This window comes from Xenopus tropicalis, chromosome 2 (assembly GCF_000004195.4).
Source record: "Xenopus tropicalis strain Nigerian chromosome 2, UCB_Xtro_10.0, whole genome shotgun sequence".
NCBI classification, from domain to species: domain Eukaryota; kingdom Metazoa; phylum Chordata; class Amphibia; order Anura; family Pipidae; genus Xenopus; species Xenopus tropicalis.
The window spans coordinates 104096975-104115843 of NC_030678.2; the positions used below are offsets into that span (position 1 = coordinate 104096975).

The 18869-nt window shown below is 37.8% G+C and overlaps 1 protein-coding gene across 9 annotated transcripts in view; it reads right to left on the minus strand.

The window, feature by feature from the left end:
- msi2 (musashi RNA binding protein 2) overlaps positions 1–18869 on the minus strand; it is a 433137-nt gene that overhangs the window by 107230 nt on the left and 307038 nt on the right. For all 9 annotated transcript variants that reach the window (XM_004911719.4, XM_004911720.4, XM_004911722.4 and 6 more), the window contains one exon: positions 677–791. In XM_004911719.4, the coding sequence (XP_004911776.1) occupies positions 677–791 (115 nt within the window). The remainder of the gene's footprint in view (positions 1–676; positions 792–18869) is intronic.

Genomic DNA, 18869 nt, shown 5'->3' on the forward strand with positions numbered 1-18869 from the left:
AAGTTCCTACCATCCCACCATAACTGATATGCTTATGTGTACAGACCACTGAAATTCAGATATGTCAGAGTGTCAGATAACACTGGGCTACAGGGAGGAGAGATGGATTTTTTTTTACAGAACATAACAGTAGTTATTGGCTTATATGTATTGTTCGTGTTTTTGATCATTCAACTAAAGTGAGAAACAACCTGTGACTGCAATTTCTGCAATGAAAACCTTTTTCAAGAGAGAAAAATAAAGAGAGCTAAGTGAGCAATTAAGTCACCCACAGCTTCTAAGCTGATGGGAATAAAAAGGGCTAGGATATAAAAGAACAGATTTGTTTTTGCTTTATTACAGTTTCAACACACCTGGCTAAAACACAAACTTTTTTTTTATCACTGTTTTCATGTATTATTTGCCTTATGATATATTAGAAGCTAAAACTACAATGGATAATGTACCCTCTATTATATCTATTAGAATGTAAAGTATATACCGGTAAATTAAATTACAGCTAGACTGTTTTACCTTTATGCGTGGGAGCAAAGAAAGCTTACAAATGCCCCAATGCCTCCATAGTAGGAACACAAGTACTAGGATATCAGAGTTGCTGGTAATTCCTTAAAGCCATTATGCTAAACTTTTTCCTGAAAACAAGGCTTAGTACTGTTGATAAAACAAGCACACTTACCCAGCATTCCCATCCCTAGCATGAATGCATCCATGGTGTAGGGAAGGCCCCTTGCTCGTCCTCTTGTACCAGGAGGAAACATGACTTCCTTAGGTTGTGCTTTCTTACATTCAACCTATTGAGTGAAGACAAGCAAAATGAGATGCAAATGAATTCCATTCAAATGTCACATAACAATACCAAAGGCAAGAGCAAAGAAAATGTGCATTATATATTTAGCTTCTCTTTCTTGTGAACTTTAAAAATATAGGACATTTGGCTGAGCAGATAACTGAACACTACCTTTGTATTAGGTCAAACAATCTGCCACTGGTCATATTACAGAGTGTGGGTGGGTGGGGAGGAAGAATGAAAGTTAAAAAAAAAAACAAAACTGGACAGACAGACAGAGACAAAGTATTTAAACGAGTTTGTGATAAAATGATACAAAATATCACCGCTCATCTAACCTGGATAATCGGATTTTAAAATGACCCTTTTCCATCCCTGAAATTTTTAAAAGCTTCTATTACTTTTCTAACAAGCCATTTTAGCCAAAAATTCTGGAGTGGTTCAATCAGGGTATATTTATAATAAGGCACCAGAGGGCCTATGTCTAGGGGGGCACTTTTTGGGGGGCGGCCCTCAGGTGCCTATATTTTCTTTTTTATTAAGGGGTCGCAGGTTCTGCTGAAGTGACGTCACACGCACAATGTAAGGGCTTATTTAGGTCCAGTGCCTAGGGCAGCATTGGACCTAAATACACCCCTGGGTTCAATCCGTGTTTTTCTGATAGGATATCAGAACAATGCGTTCAGAATATAGAGTTATTATTATAGCTAGACGCTATAAAACACAGCAAAATTGGTTTTCTGTGATAAAAGGGAGGAAAAGTGAACAACTCAGGGCCAGAACAGGCAAGAGTACAATGCTGGGGGGCACCAGGCAAGTATGTCTCCTCCCTGGTCCACGGTCCCTTGCTCCCCACCGTCATTGCATGGCATCCCCCCCACAATGTCACTGTGCATGCAGGGGAAGGGGGGGCACAGGGGAGAGGTGGCTGGCTGGGTTGCCTAGGGCTCTCGGTTGCCCCCTGAAACTACTTCATAACTCTATGGGGCGGATTTATCAAAATGTGAAATTAGAACTCATCACAGAAAAATTCATCCACTTTCCATTCATTTCTATGGGACTTTTAGAAGTGTATTTATCAATGATCAAAGATAGAGTTCACCATATAAATATGCTCCTAAAAATCCCATAGGAATAAACAGGATGCTGCTAAATCTTTCTGTGGTGAGCTCTAATCTCACATTTTAATAAATCTGCCCCTAAACTATGCAAACACAAAAGTTAAGAGGTAATTTACCTATACTCCAGATGGAAATGCGCAAAGAGGCGCAAAAGCTAAGTAGTGTTTACAGAACACTTGCATTTAGGGTCTGGCTGTACTCTGAACCCCAAAACTGGACAAAAAAATCAGGGTACAAGGTGCTGGGCGCAGGGCTGGTGGGTGCAAGGCAGCCCTAACCTTACTCCTTGCCATAAGGCAAGTTTGTTGTGCCCTGTGTAAGCTCTTCTTAACTTGAACTTCTGAATGACACTGAATTGCTGGGTGGGGGAGTCGTCTGAATGATGTACAAGTTGAGGGTAGTTATCCATTTTAATAGAACATTTACTACAATCTGCAAAAAATCAGTATTGAAAAATATATTACTCTATTAAGGGCCTTGAGACATTTGAATTTAAAATCGTTTAAATAATACTTTCAGAAACCAATAACACACGGAGAGCTTTTAATTCCAGGCAGAGGGAGGAATTTGTGTTTTAATTTATGGATTAATTCATCTCTCACTAGATAATGGATTACGCTCACTCTGTGGACTCCAAGGAGATGGTGGAAATCAGCTTTTTCTACATCGAAATAGTGTAAGTGTTGGAGACACAGCAAGAATGGGCCTACTTCCAGAAGTGGATTAGTTAAAATAACATTTTCTTGTTACTCTGCCTTTTTTTGGCTGGTTAGCTGGGAAGCAGGGAATATTCTTTGTACCTGCTATTATACAGGAATGAACAGGACCATGAAATAAATCCCTGACATTGTGAACATTTTCTTATCACAGTTCACCATAATTTGGGTCTGAATGTCACCTTAAAACAAGGCAATTACTGACTAGTGATCATTAACAAGTCATCCCTATTCAAAGTGTCTTTAGAAATAATATACCCCGTCAAAAAACAGAGCAGCACAGAATAACCCTGATCTGCATTTCATTGTATTCTTTTATTTAGATGAAGAAAAAAGAATTCTGTTACAAAAGTCCCAGTGAAAAGACTAAATCTGAGGCATTCAACACAAATCAAACTCTACAGATAGCAAGTAGTGTTGTATCTGTGCTACAATGCCATGAAACATTCTAATAAAGGATAAACATATACATGGACAATGTCAGTGTACTAAGGGATGTGTTAGATTTATGAAGCTCCTTAATTCTGCCATAGAAAACTATACAATGTTCCACGCAAGGAAGCGCACAGCAGTAGCCTTACGTTTCTCTTCTCTAACACTATTAACTATACGTAGGAGTGCATGTGAAGATTTAGGCATGTAACAAAATGAGAGTGCGAGACTAAAGCACAGACCCTACCTGTAGAAGAAGCAGACCCTAAGACTGCAGGGGGCCTAGGAGGTATAAAGGGTCCAGTGCACCACTGACTGATACAGGTTTGAAATTTGTACATAAAAATGTTTTTTTTTAAAAAAAAATTAGGTGTGTCCTAAAATGACTGTGCTGTGGGACCCAGTTTAGTTCTGAGTCGTGTTTGTTAGCGTGTGTATGTTTTTATCGAACTTTATTGGAGGGGTTTTCTTCTACACAGCTAAATACTATGTCAATATATACTACTGTATATACAATATATATGATTTGTGGGTATGCATATATCATCAGAGAACTTTGGAAGAAAATAATACATAATTTTGCCCTTAATCAGGACAATTGGTGATCTTGGGACTACGTTTTATATTTGTAGATTTTCACCTAGATAGTACCCAAGTACCTGTCTTACTATTGATGTGTTCCTCATAAAGGAAGCGGCAAGCAAGAGGACCAGGTTATTGGACACTTTTTTCCCTTCCATAACTCCATTGTTCATGGAGAAATCTAACAAGTCCCTGGGTCTGGTAACACCTCATACAGCCTCCTTGTGTAGTGCAGCTAGATGCAAGTGACCCTAAAGATGGAAAGCCAAAGGTGTCAGTGGGGTTGGGGAAAGCTTGGATCACATTACACTTTAAGGCACAGGTGGCCTCATGGAAGAGGTACCATTGATGAGACCTAATAGTTTTCCAATTCATATTTAAGCACAAATGTAATTAAAGTATTCCAATGCATAAATAGTTGAGCTGAGTGAAAAAAATGTGTTTATTTGTTGAGTTGTGTGACAATTAAAACTAAAGCATTTTTAAGTTTTTCATTTTTCCACTTTTTAATTCCAAAGCATTAGGAAGGTCTGTCGTTGGGAAAACCATTATAACCTATAGCCAAAACAGTTATTGAAAATGTTTTTTTCTGCAGGTGTTTTGAATGCTAGAGAATGTTTTGTCACACATCTCTGTCTTTTTCCTGGAGAGCAAATAAATAAAACTGTTGAGATTTATTTTGAAAATATAGCAAACTTTCCCCATAGTTTACAATTGGAGAGAACATTTTACCTTCACAAGTATAAAGTGCCAGTCTAGACAATACTGATATAAGCGGAGCTTTAATAATGGTATAAGCAACACTGTCTGATCATTACACAAAATAAAAACCATAATGTACAGTTTAGTGTGTCCAAACCATTCTTTTCCTAATACCCCTATCAGTGACAGTCTATTCATTGTCTTATGGATACCCGCTGCCTGTTACTAAGCAACCGCATCAAAAGAAATCTCAGGTTTATACAATCTTCATTTAGGGAGCGGAGGTTAACTCACTGTAATGGGATGATTTAAAACAAACACACCTACCCTTTGCTTTCCATTGCTCTGGTATAAAACCCAGAGGTAATAAGAGAGAGAAAGAAAGCACAAAACCATTTTACCGACGTGCCACACATCCTGACGTGTGAAATATATCCTTTGATACATTTCTCAGAACACCTCTGTATTTCACAATATTTGTCATGTTGTTACTGTTTGGTGGAAATCATTTGACAGTAATGTGGGAAGGAAGAGACAGAGCAAGAGAACAAAGTGGAATGCTATGAGTGAAGTTTGGATTCATCTAGAGGAGGGAAAGGAAAATAAATTCTTCAGCTGGGCCTAGATGCAGCGTGTCTTCAGAAGATCTAATGCACAGATGGAGCTCCAAAGAGCACAACATTTGGTAGCAAAGGCGCTATTTAGTCGACTGCACCTCCTGCCAAAAGCCTCAAACATAAACAGATCACTAGAATCATGAAATATTAAATATGCAAAGTAATGAGAGAAAGTAGTATGGAAAAATATCAGTATAGTTGCTAGCAAGCACAGCACAGACACAATCTCTCTGCAAGAAAGATGAATGGTGTTTTAGGGAAAAAAATCTTTTCCCAGACATTTTCACTGCAAGTTCAGGCTGTATGCCATAGAGTGCAGCACTCTTCTGAGTACACCAATCCCTTCTGCAACAGCCATGCTCAGTCGGGAATATTTTGTTACAGGTGGAATGTACAGCTGAACCACTTTTAAAGAGCCCGTAAAATCATATAACTGGGCTTTAGTTGTGCGTTAAAGGGTAATGCACCTTCTGCTGTCTAACAGATGGATATGAGAAATCACTGAGGCGGTCCATGAAAATGTAAAAACACATCTCACTCCAAACTGCTCTTTTATATTGTCCTAGATGCCAGTAAAAAACATCAACACATCTTTTAACTACTGATGGAGGAATATACTGTATATTTGGGCACATATTTATCAATGGTTTTACTGGATGCAAGCTATAAAATGTAAGGGTTGTAAGGATTATTAAAGGAGAAGGAAAATAATTTTGGCATTTTACTGCCAATAGATTCGCCACATTAGTACCACCTAGAACACTATATCTATTCTGCAGAAAGCATTACCATACCTGAGTAAACAGCCCTAGAAGCTTTTTCCGTTTGCTTAAGACAGCAGCTGACATTTTAAATAGTTTCTTGTTTGCAGTCTAGCTCAGATCACACATTCCTAAGAGAGGGGGGAGTGAGTTTTATGAATTCTTATGGGAGGAGGGAGCAGGAGAGGGGAGAGAGGAGAGAACTGTGCAGACTCTGGCCACTGGAATGAAGGATTTTTCTGAGAGAGGAAGTCAGACACCTGAACAACATGTTTACAAAAAAGGAGACAAGAAATCCAGTGTGTCTTTTGATAGAGGACTCAGTGCAGCTTTTCTGTGAGTGCTTATGGCTGTATTTACATAGACCTTTCTGATAAAACTTACTTAGTTTTTACCTTTCCTTCTCCTTTAATAGAAATTACTTTTATGCAGTTTTTCAAGCAAAAATAACAAAAAACAAAGAAAAAATTTGGATTAAAAAATCCATTTAAAATGTCGTTCACCTTTACATTAATTTTAGTATGTTATAGAATGTCCTATTCCTAGCAACTTAATTTTGCAACTGGTCTTTATTATTTATTTTTTTCATCCTTGTATTATTTGCCTTCCTCCTCTGCATCTTTCCAGCTTTAAAATGGGTCACTGACCCCTGAACACACAATTTTTAAAAAAAAAAATAAATAAAAAAAATATCAATGTCTATGTCGAAAAGGTGAATAAACCCCTTTCAAGTTGGTCATACAGTATACTTTAAAGGACTGTGTCTTTCAATCATGGGGACCCTGAGCTTTTTACAGCACTCAATAATAGGTTCCGCTATGGCATTGAATACATTGCATTTAATAATAGCATATCTATTTACTATTTACAACAACCCTTGTCAGGCTTGTTTGATTACAATAAACATTTTGTACTTTCTTTCTTGCTCTCTTTCTATATATACAGTTTACATTTTTACAGTTTACATGTACAAATTATCAGATTATATATGTGTATAAGGAGGTCTGTGGAGATCTTAGCCATGACGAAGGCCTTGAAGACTTTAGGCGTATATTTATTATGCTGTTTAAAAAGTGGAGTGAAGCATTACCAGTGATATTGCCCAGGGCAACCAATCAGCAAATAGATTTCAACAGTTAGAAAACCAAAGCAAAGCATCTGATTGGCCGCTACGAGCAACATCACTGGTAATGTTTTACTCCACTTTTTACACAGCATGATACAAATAATAATAAGGGGTAAATTTATTATGCTGTGTAAAAATTGGAGTGAAGCATTACCGGTGATGTTGCCCAGGTCAACCAATAAGCAATTCGATTTCAACAGTTAGAAAACCAAAGGAAAGCATCCGATTGGCTGCTATGAGCAACATCACTGGTGATGTTTTACTCCAGTTTTTACACAGCATGATAATATACCCCTTTAAGAGTCCCATTTGGACTGTGAGCCTCCAACTGAACAGTCCTGATGAAAGTTATCTATACAGCAACACTGTCATGATTAGTAGAAGCTGCCATATTGCATATTTATGTTTCATGGTCCCTTTTCGGAGATAGCTTAGAGCATATAGTATATATACAGGACTGTACCCTCTCATGTTGTGTATTACGATTGCAGCAATGTATATTAATTCATAGTCATGGACGAACATTGATTTATACAAAGCCATTCTCGTGGCGGCACATCCATTCCAACTAACCCATTCTCAGCATAGTATATTCATTCAGATAGAATTTCTGGTAAACAAATATCCAAGATTCTAAATATCACAAAGTCATTTGTCCTACTTCTCCAGTCTTTTCATTACACGTTCAGGATAATAATACAATCTCTTCTGGTTGCCTCAACAATTAAAAAGAAAATGCAGTTTGGATTAGCGCTGTCAGAAACAGTCACCCAGTAATTAGCTTCTGCAACCACATAACAGGCGACTGCTGATATCAGAGAGACAAGCGCCGTTTAGGATTTTCACAGCATACGAAACCAGACACAAAACATTTATAAACAGACGACACATGTCAGCGGAGAAAAATCCAGAATCTGAAATAGCATGCAAAATAATTGTGTGACATACTGTGCTTCCATCGCAATCTCTGCTTAATCATTACAGAAAGAGGGGAGCAGGAGTCAGCTAATGATATGAGCATGTGGCTGGGAGAATCTGTACATCAAAAATGATGCTTACATTTTTGGATATACAGCCAAAATCACAAGAAAATTACATACATGTAAGATGCCAAGAACACAACAAATATGGCTACTTTAAGGGCCTCGTGGATATCTGGAGCAGGTGTTAATATAAGTAACATAGTATAAGCTAACTTACTAAAAAGGTTTCCATTCATATCCTTAAACTATCTATTGTATCTGCCAATACAGCTTCTCATGTAGAGCATTATGGCTATAATATGGTGTTTTGTCAGCCACGGAAATTGCACTTCCTACGGTTGACAAAGATATGGTTTGACTGTGGATTATGGGAACCATGTGTTGCAAATCAGACAACTTGAGTAATCACGTGAAAATGTTTTCTGTGGAAATCTTTTAACTTCTATATGAAAGGGTAAGTTCCCTAGATATATTTGTGGGTACGTAAAAGCTCAGTGGGGCCATGTCAAAGCCGAGGAGTTTCAGCACCCGAGGCATGTGCGCCCCCCAAAACTTATAATGATCGCCTCTGCTGCCTACCGCTAGTTCAGCCCTGGGCCTACTGGAAATAGCGGCGAAGAGTACGTATACCAAAATTAGTTGTCCCCCCCAAAAAAATTACATAGTATGACCGTGGACCGTATGAATGTGAACCATTAGATGTTAAATAAAAGCGTGTTTAACACTGCATTATGGGTTTTGCATATGAAACAGTATGCAGACAAGTGAATTTATTTTATTTTAATAGTTTAAAGTATTATAAAAAAGAAAAAAATAATAAAACTATTTTTTAAGATTCCTATGTTCAGTATATGAAAGGCTCTGCACATTTCCTAGTCCAGAACAAAACATACCTAATTTTAAAGGAAAGGTCTATGTAAATACAGCCATAAACACAGAACTGCTGCTCTCAGTCCTCAGTAAAAAGAAAAAACACATTTCTTTCCTATTATTCTGTATACATGATCTTCTGTGTCAGACTTCCTGCTTTTAGGAAAATCCTTCAGAGCATGGTACGAGTCTGCTAAGTTTGCTCCTCTCTCCCCCTCCCATCTCTGCACTTTCCCCCTCCCTTTCTGCTGTAATCTGAGAAAGCAGCAGCCAGAGTTGAAGCACGGAAGTTACTGAGACCAAGATAAAATGGGAGCTTCAATGGCTGATTATTAGCTATGATAAAGCATTCTGCAGAATAAATTTAGTGTTCTAGCTTGCACTATTGTGACTTATCTGTTGGCAATAAAATGTTTGGATTGACCAACCTGTAGCTGTCAGGGGAAATTCAGAAGCAGATCAAAGGCCACAATCTGAGGACCATGCCTAAACCAAGCCACTGAAAATGATCACAGATTTAGTACAGTGCAACTTGTTTGGATGAGTGTGCATCATTAACTAATAGCATAAAGATTCGATAAAGTCATTACACCATCAATCAAAGTCTTAAAGCCAAAGGAAGCTTGAGGCACTAACTAGTAAACCACAGCTCTGTAACTCAGGCTCTATTACTTACAAGACAAAATGTCAGTCACACAGCAGTGAACCACAACCACAGCTTTATCTGTCTCAAAATCAACCATGAATGAGCGATGTCTTACAAATCTATGGTACGCAGAGGGACTAGCTGTGAGATTCAGGGTCTCTCAGCAGAACAGCTAAAGGATGAAGAGAAGACAGCTAAATTAAAAACAGAATTAAATTAGCATGAAAGGGCTACAGTTGTTCTAAAACTGCATACACCAGAATCATATGTCAGGCATCTACCATTAAGAGTACTGCTCCTAAATTCATAGATTTTTTTTTTTCATAAGTTTTTCATTTATTTATTAGAGCCCTTTTCAGTTCTCTTTATGCCCTCACAAAAGCAGCATCCCCCATGCTAGAGACATATGACTCTAGCCCTCTCTGGCATTTAATTCAAGACAGCCTTCATATTTACTGACAAATAAGAGAACAACGAGTTATTGAACAGAAGTCAACTTGGGCTACCAGCTTTCTACTTTCTACTAATGTCCAATACCTTATAGGAATAACCTAATTAAACTACAACAAATTTTGCATCCAAGGTCCATATCCCTGCTACCACGCAAACAAGTAAGCAATCACAGCCATAAGTCATAAGTTTAGATCCAACAGGTAAATTATCATATACTTTAAACTTGGACCACATAAATTGCTATAGCAGGGGACCCCCACTTTTTTTTTTACCCACGAGCCACTATGTAAAAAATTTGGGGGAGCGACACAACCATGACAAAAGTCCCCTGGGGTGCCAAATAATTGGCTATTTGGTAGACCCTATGTGGACTGGCAGCCTACAGAACACTTTGTTTGCAAGTACACCTGCTTTTTATGCAACCAAAATGGATTTCAAGCCAGGAATTCAAAAATGAGCACCTGCTTTGAGGCCACTGAGAGCAACATCCAAGGGGTCGGTGAGCAACATGTTGCCCCTGAGTCACTGGTTGGGGATCGCTGCTATATAGCATTTCTAATTGTACATGAGATATTTATATAAAAAGTATAAACCAAAAACAAATAACAACAAATAACCAAAAAAATCACAGCAACACAAATTAATATTTTAATTATCAGACATATTTTGTTCTAGACCTAAAATAGTTTGCCTTTTTTAATGTTTTTGGTAAGTGCTTTTATTTTGTCTTGATTTGAGTGTCTAATTCAGAATTTGCCAAATCCTGCTATGCTTTCCAGTTGACAGATGGAAGTGACAGATCTTTACAGCCTTGGGTTCTCACAAGGAACGGCTGCACTTGACGGTGTGCTATCTGCCTCAAAAGGCAGCAATATCACGAAAACCTCTTGTGGCACTTAGTGCAAGTGCCAAACAAACAACTTTACAAATCTCAGATGTCTTGTCAGAGACTGAATGTCTTACTGTGTATGACTTGTCTTTCCTCGCAAAGTGTAAATTAAAGGGCTTTGTTTATACTAAGCCTCTCGAGCCAGGCTTTCCCAATAGGACATTAACAGTACATTTGCCTACTGCTATTGAACTAGTCAGTTTTTCCAGTCTACTAAAAGTAAGTGATGTTGGATACCAGAACTAACCTAATTTTACTTATACAAGGTGGTTCACTAAACCCAGTGAAAAAAACTTGGTGGTACATATTCTTAGATGTCTACTAAGTGATAAATTCCCCTAGGTGGTTGTAATTTTTTTTGTTTACACTGAAAAGTAGAGATGAACAAATTGATCAATGAGGCTCATGGTGGTTTGAGGTGCATTAATTAAACTACTCTTTTTCCCTTTTTCCATGCCTTCATTTAACTGTGATCAATTCAATCAGTTTGAGGCAAAAATCGAACAGTCGCTGTTTCAGTCATGCTAGCAAATTAATTCTGGTTTACTACAGTGGCCCCATTTATCACTGTACTCTGCTGACTCCCTTACCAGGAAATACCTAACATGAAGGAAAAATACTTCCTATGATCTGGTTAAAAATATCAGCCATTTCACATTTTAAAAACTTGGAAACTGCATCAAGACATGGAGTTTTACAGAGGAACATCCTACTACCAAGCTATATGTAGGCAAAAACCGGACAAAAATGCAGATCAATGTGACTAATGAAAAAAAAGTACTAGCACAACAGCATTAACTTCATACATACAAATCTAAAAACGTAAAGCTGTATCTATCTATCCCTACAGTATAATACATATCAATACTTTATATACAAGAGTTAAATATAAAGAATACATTCAATTAATATGCTCCTATACAAGAGGTCAAGATGTAACTGATGCTACAAACATTATTAGAAAGGTTAACTTGTCAGGGTAGATAAAATTGACCTTTTGACAGAAGCTGCACAATTAGCAGCTATAATACTTTAATACATTAGAATAAAATACCTAATATATAGGTACAATACCCAATGCATTAGAAAACTATTCAACCACTTCCATTAGAAAAAAAACAGGCATTAAAGTGCAGGCATTAGTGGCACGGGTACCAAGTTCTTCCCACTTTTATACGTACATGGGAGGATGTTGTGCTTAAATAAAGTATATCTTTTAACCCCAAAAAAGTAAAAAGGTATTTTAGTAATCTGAGAGGGCAGTGCTTACAGAAGTCATAAAAAGAAGTAAAAAAATATATATATCTAAAAATCCAGAGGGCTAACAACATGCCCAAGGCAAGTGCCTCTGTGTAGTCCCAGCAGTTTTCTTCCAGGGTGTTTCTAACATGAGGTGTGGTAAGAAGGTTGCCTCAGGCAGTACACTTGCAAAGAGGCTAAAAAGCCCCACACAGACAAAGTTACAAGAGCTTTAGCAGAGTAACTTTAGGATCTCAGCTTTGTTTTTTTAACAGGAAGTTCAGCTCTCAACTAGAAAATACATATCTACCCGCCACTTCAATAATGTTATCTTCTTTTTTTAATTCATGTATAATCAGAGGTCACCACTGTGACTAAAACTGCATGTAAATGCGGTGACTATCATTTCCTTTCACATATACAGATATAGAGATTTTAAGTTATGACCCAATTGTTTTATTCATGAAACCACCATGCAACTAATATAAAGGTATATATATATATAGGGCTGTAAAGAGTAAACTTATTCCTGTCATCAACCACCTTTGCCTACTTATTTCAACAAGCATGTTATGCAGAAACATAGCCTTCATTTCAGACTAGGTACTGGATGCCAGTAAGGTATACATATGTACAGAAATTCATAATGAAGAAAGGTTATCTGTGAGCTGGTAATCTAACTTACTACATCACAAGGACTAAACATGGAGTAGCCTTACTTTCCCTGTTTGCCCAGTTTAGCTCAATAAATAACAAGAACTATAGATTTTTGTGATTAAAACAATAAGCAAAACCTTTGTTAGGTACAAGCCCTTTTCATTGAACTCTTTGTGAAAAGGGTGTATACTGCCCCTTTAAACATGAGACAATCCCCTGCTTTTACATTTCCATTAATGCCTATAGTAAAAGCCTGTACATTTAAGACTGTCTACCTTATGCAAATTGTTTTTCTTTCATACTAAGTCCATATCAGAATTTAATTTTAAAACAAAGGCCATTTGTGGATAAGTTAGAAATTCACAAGCTAAGAACACTCTTACTGTGTCAGCTGTGCCAATAGTCAGCTAAAGGCTTCATACATCACTCAGTTGCCTTGCAGATTTCTAGAAAGTACATAGAAGCCAGGGCAGGCTCGAAGGCAAAACTCCATCAAAGCTCTCTAAGAAGTAAATACAATTTCATCAGTGGTAGAAACACCTGGCCCTGTAATAGCTGTGCAAGGTTTATTCTTGGCCTGAGTGGCTTTTCTGATTAAATGCTTTATTGACTTCAACAGGAAAGTGAGACCTGCATAATGGGTCTCACTCTCATGCTCAATTCTCATAACACTAAATGTAGATAAGTATAGTATTTACAATTATGAGAATCTAAGGATAAATATGGTACATTTTAGTAATAGCTTTACTTTGTGTTGGAACAAAGATTTATTTGTTATTTTTTATATTATATGTCTCTGTTGTTTAAAGTAAATTAATTAAAATCTCTAAACACATTCCCAAAATTCTGTTCTTTTCAGATATACCCATAATTCCCTCCAATGCACGCATCTTCTTTGCTGCTAAAATATTTGCCTTGTCCTATCTGACAGTTTCCAGCTCTGCAGACTTTCAAATGCTCCCCAAAGGCCCACCTATTCAAGGACATCAATATGACACAGTCTGGCTACTTTGCAGACAGCAGATGCAATAATAAACCCACCCTCTTGTAATTAAAGGAGATGTTCACCTTCAGACAAGTGGCTTGAAATCGATAGTTGCTCTTATTTAAATCACATTTGCTATATGATTGCATTAAAGAAAATTTGCATTTTTTAAGATAAACAGCCTGGCAAGTAGCACTTATCCCGTCTTCAAGTTTCTGCACACTCCCTTACAGGGGGCCACTGAGACTGAAACTGGCAAAATCTACTCACAAACTAGTAAAATCGCCACCTTTTCTGAAAAAATACTTTTTCCTATGTTTTGTTTTTATCTTTCAGCCCTATCAATATAATTGGCATGAAACATCACTATTACTGGCCAAGCTGGTAAAGGTGGTGAAGTCATCAAGTGTTGATATACGTAACACTTTCTTTTATGTTAAAATGTAAATTGGCATTGCTTTGGGTTTGGAGAGCCCCCCAACACATAAGCTAAAGGATTGTTGTTATTATTATCACATATTTATAAAATGCCAACATATTGTACAGCACACTACAATACATGGGTACAAACAGTGATTATTAACCAATTCTGATGCAGAATTTGCTGGTTTACATGTGGTCATCCAATGTGAATTTGAATTGATTACTAATCAGTCTTGTATTAACAATTTTATGCATTGCACCTTGAGTTTTGTATTGTATATACTGTATATTGTCAGTCTCTATTCTCAGGTAACTGACAGCAGCCCACAGCATCTTTGGATGCACAGATTGTTACTTGTAAAGGAATATGGTGGTCTTGGGATGGCACATTGGAATCTCCAAATCCAAATTTGGAATCTCCAAATGTATGGTAATGTGTCTAGGCTAATTATTTGTTAAGCTTCAGTTCTCCTTTAAAGGACATTTAAAGAATATTTTACTTGGGGTGCCAAAATATTTGGTGAAATAGATTTTTTTCCCCTGCACCAGCCTGTAAAAGTGCCATGTCACCATTTTACTTATCTTTCCTACTGGCATCCCAGGTATCCCTTCAGAAAATCCCTGTTCATGCAACTGCAATAGAGTAAACCTGGTAAGATCTACACTACTGTGAATTGCCCTAACACTAAGGAACAAAGATCTAAGGTAAGGAGATGCTGGTGCAGGGCTTAGGTAGTTTTTCTATGGGCTGGTACTGCTTTCCCCTAACCGGACCACTGTCCCAAACTTAGCTACTTATTTAATTGGCATTGCATAAGCCTCTACAATTTGCTGGACTTTTTTAAGAAAAATAAAACACAATATAATTATATTAATTCTGTTTGCACAAAAGCAAAGACGTGAGACGCCGCTTTCTATGGAATTAGCCCTTCTGTTCCAGTGTAAGAACATCTTGTATTGCTTATTCAGCTTAACCCTTCCCTGCTACGTCAGCCAGCCATGCTCTGTGCATCCATTTAGCAAAGATGGGCTTCAACTGCAACTCGAGCACCTTCTTCAATAACCAGCCTTGACAAGAGCAAGCCACGCATCAAGCAAACAGCATAGTAAGCAAAGATACACCACTGCAAAATGGGAATGTCACACAGTAAATGCCAATGGACTGAATCTGCACAAATAACCCCCTACCAACTGTGAGCATTAAACCAAGATGAGATGATCACACACAGCAGCAGCTTCTTCTCTTGCTCAGATGAATGAAAATCTGCTCACACAGCCCCAAGTAAATCATTTGCAATGCCCTTACTAAAGGGTTTTAGCTTTCTGTACCGCTGTTTATGCACCTGGGTTCTTTCATTTCCGATTTATTTCTCAACGCTGAACAATTTGAAAGCATATTTACTGTTATGCTAAGCCGCTGGGCATCTTAAGGCCCTGAACAGGTAGAGAATTTAAATGTGAATGAGAATTATTCAGCAATGTTGTGTCTGCAAAAATAATGTCTGTCTGCAAGGACGGGTATTGAGAAGTGTCACAATAGAAAAGATTTTTACCACCATTAGCATTACCCTTACTATAGTCACTAACTGTTCTCACTTTCTGATGGCACATAGGTCACTCTTAGTGCTGCTTTTTTATGTAGCCTCTAAACGTAGCACCAAAATGCTAAAGAAAACACTGCTATTGCCTTGCATGCAAGTTAAAGGGGTGAGTTTCAGTGCAGCACTAAAATTGCCCTGTGGCCTAAAAGTACTTTTACAATTGTGTCATGGTACACTACAGTAGTTTGGTGCAGTTGTTTCCATACTACTACTGTTTCCAACCAAGGCTTCTCATAGTGCCTATCCTAGCTCCCAAATACCTGTCTGCTATTCTGGATATGCATGACCCTATCAATATGATGTAGACTGCCCTGATTATCAAGGAGTCATACCTACATTTGGGCAAACTTTCCATATCCAGCATAAACAGAAACAGTTGATGTCCACTTTAAAAATTACTGCACTTGATTTTATAAACATACAGTTATTGCCATACTCATGTTTCTAGTGAATTTAAGGTTATTAGGCACATCAAAGCCATATTCCTTATGGTAGGTTTTAAATATTTACTATTTATGATATAAACTCCCTACTTTATCTTCTAACAGAAAAGATTTACATATTACTTTTTAATATTTATTATTAAATGAAATGAACTTAAATACTTTATCGGCCTGTGACTAAAAATGGAAAAGGGGGATCATGTTGTTACTCAAATCAAAATGGCGGCCGTTTCTATATCCACCGACATTTCCACTTTTTCCTCCGCTATTGCCATTTTACTAGAAAAAGCCTTTGTGAAGTGAAGCTGCAGTTCAAAGAAAGTAAGCACTTTGGGATCCTCCTTTGCGTTCTTCAGAAAACACAAACTGAAAAAGATTAATATCTCAGAACAATTCGTAGCCTCAAAGACATCTTGCAGATAAGGAATCTTAAAACAGCAGAATCAGCAGTGTGTTGCCATTACTGAATGGTTGTTTGTATTCTGTATCAGATTCCCAGCCTGCATACCCCCCATGGCAAAAATCTGGCAGCCTGCTGAGTGAAGGTTATTTGGAGGACAATATAATGGGCACAGTCTACAAATTCTGACAAGGCAGGATATCTTCTATATTCTAAGTAGTCTATTAATCCTATGGGTTCAAGAAAATCACGAGCAAGAAGAAGAAACATAAGTCTACTTAATTGATCAAATAATGTAACAGAGACGCCATCAAACCTTGTTTCTTTAGGGTAATGATCTACCAGTCTATACTATAAATGATAACAGGAAATAAAATCACAAAAATACCTGAACTGGACCATATCCCTTAATGCCATGGAGTAAGTTGTATACCTGAGGAAAGGACACTTAAGGATAATGTCACACAAAGCTGGCTTTTAGCCTGCCTATAAGTCCGGCCATGAAACAGCTCCTCAGCCCGCTGTATTTATAGAAGCTGCGTTTGTCTGTGTACAGACTATGGAGTGGATTTTGGTGCACAAATGCATACTCAAGTGTTTTTGCATTGAAATTTGCTCTGTGTGTCCACAGGTAGATGTAGTGCTTATAAAAGGCAGAGCTGATTGTGTCAGTTGATGCTTGACAGCTTTGCTTTTTTTTTGGGGGGGGGGGGTTCTATGAAACAATATGCTTGAGAGTAGTTTATATTAAATAGAGTGGCAACACCAATTTGCCACCTATGATGTAGCTGTGAAAGCTTGCCTAAACATCCCTTTAAAGGAGAGGAAAAGCCAGTGACACTGCACACACTCAGTGTGCCATGGGCTACTCTAAAAAAGCTAACTTTTGGGGTCACTGGAAATGATCAAATCAATAGGTAAGGTTACATCTGTATTGGAAGCTGCTGCTACAGTCTGGAGTTTTAAAGGGAAATACTAGCTTCCAAACCAAGTTTGTTAAGGAGCCCCACACAACACAGAAACTCCTAATACACCTATCACTGTAATCTGTCCCTTCAAAAAGTATGAATACATACCTTTTTTATATGCCGAAATCCAGCTGCAAAACAGTACTTTTGCATCATTTGAAATCCTGACAAGGGATGAGGAACTAAAAAACTGATGTTACAAATTGTAACAACTTCTCTACAGCTTACACACAGCAGCATGAACTGCATAACCCACAATGCATTGCACTGTGATGTTCCTTTCCTTATTGACATCATATGTTCATGGAATTGTGGGATTTGGAGGCTGCAGGCTTATAGCAGGTTGAGGACAGTCAACCATAGGGTTACCACCTGTCTGGTTTTGACCTGACAGCCTGGTTTTTGGAAGGGCTTTCTGGGTCAATATTGCCTGCCCTGTTCTTCCAGTTTGGAAAACTGGGCAGAACTCTCCAAAATTGACGAGGTGATAGCCCCATCACTGTGATGATTATGTCCCTGCCCAGTGATATCATATCATCCCCCCACTCAGATTCACAGCAACCAAAAGGTGGCAACCCTAGTCAACTAGTGTTACATTTTTTTTTGTTTGAGTCTCAAAATAGTCAGTCAGAAGAGCAGCAGGTTAGGTTACTGATCCAAACCCATACTGTCCCAAATCATATTATTACATCATGAAAAGGCTGCATGTTTTTTTATTGATTTTATTTTTCAAAAAGCTTAAGTTGTGTGTGGGTGGAGTTCCCCTTTAATCAATGCTGATGCAGATGGCACTATTTTCTATGTTTTAATGTGAATCTAAATTGATTATTAATAAGACTTATATTGTGGTTATTTTATTGTACATTTACTGTGCATTTTAAGTCCCTAATCACAGCACAGAACACGTGCAGTGAATCAGCAGAAAAGAAGATGGGTTACTACTGGGGGCACCTTTGGAGGCACAGAATTTCATTGACAAAATACTGTGGTAGCCTTTGGCCCAAAACACAAAAACATGATGAGCAGCATGTCTAGCCCAATACTTTACTTCTCCTTTAAATGTGGCCACGCTGCACAGCTGATCAATATTCAATTTATGTATCACAAACTGCACAGAATCAGCATCCGTTCATTAACTGATAAAAACAAATCATTTTTAGGTACCTGTAAAGTATATAAGAATCATAGCAGCTCTCATAATATTCTCGCTGTGCAACCAAATACCGTGTTTTCGTTCCACAGTGCATTGTAAGCAAAAGCAAAAATGTTGCTGCCAAAGTATATCTATGCTCACAATAGTGCCTTTAATTGTGTCCTTCTCCGTGACACACATCACCCCAGCCCTTAACTCAATTTCCTACAAACTTTCAGCAGTTTAATGCATTTGTGTATTTTGGCTGAGACTTGGCCCCTCCCCACCCCATTTAATGTGCCGACACATTCATCAGTTTCAAAAGCTTTTATCTCT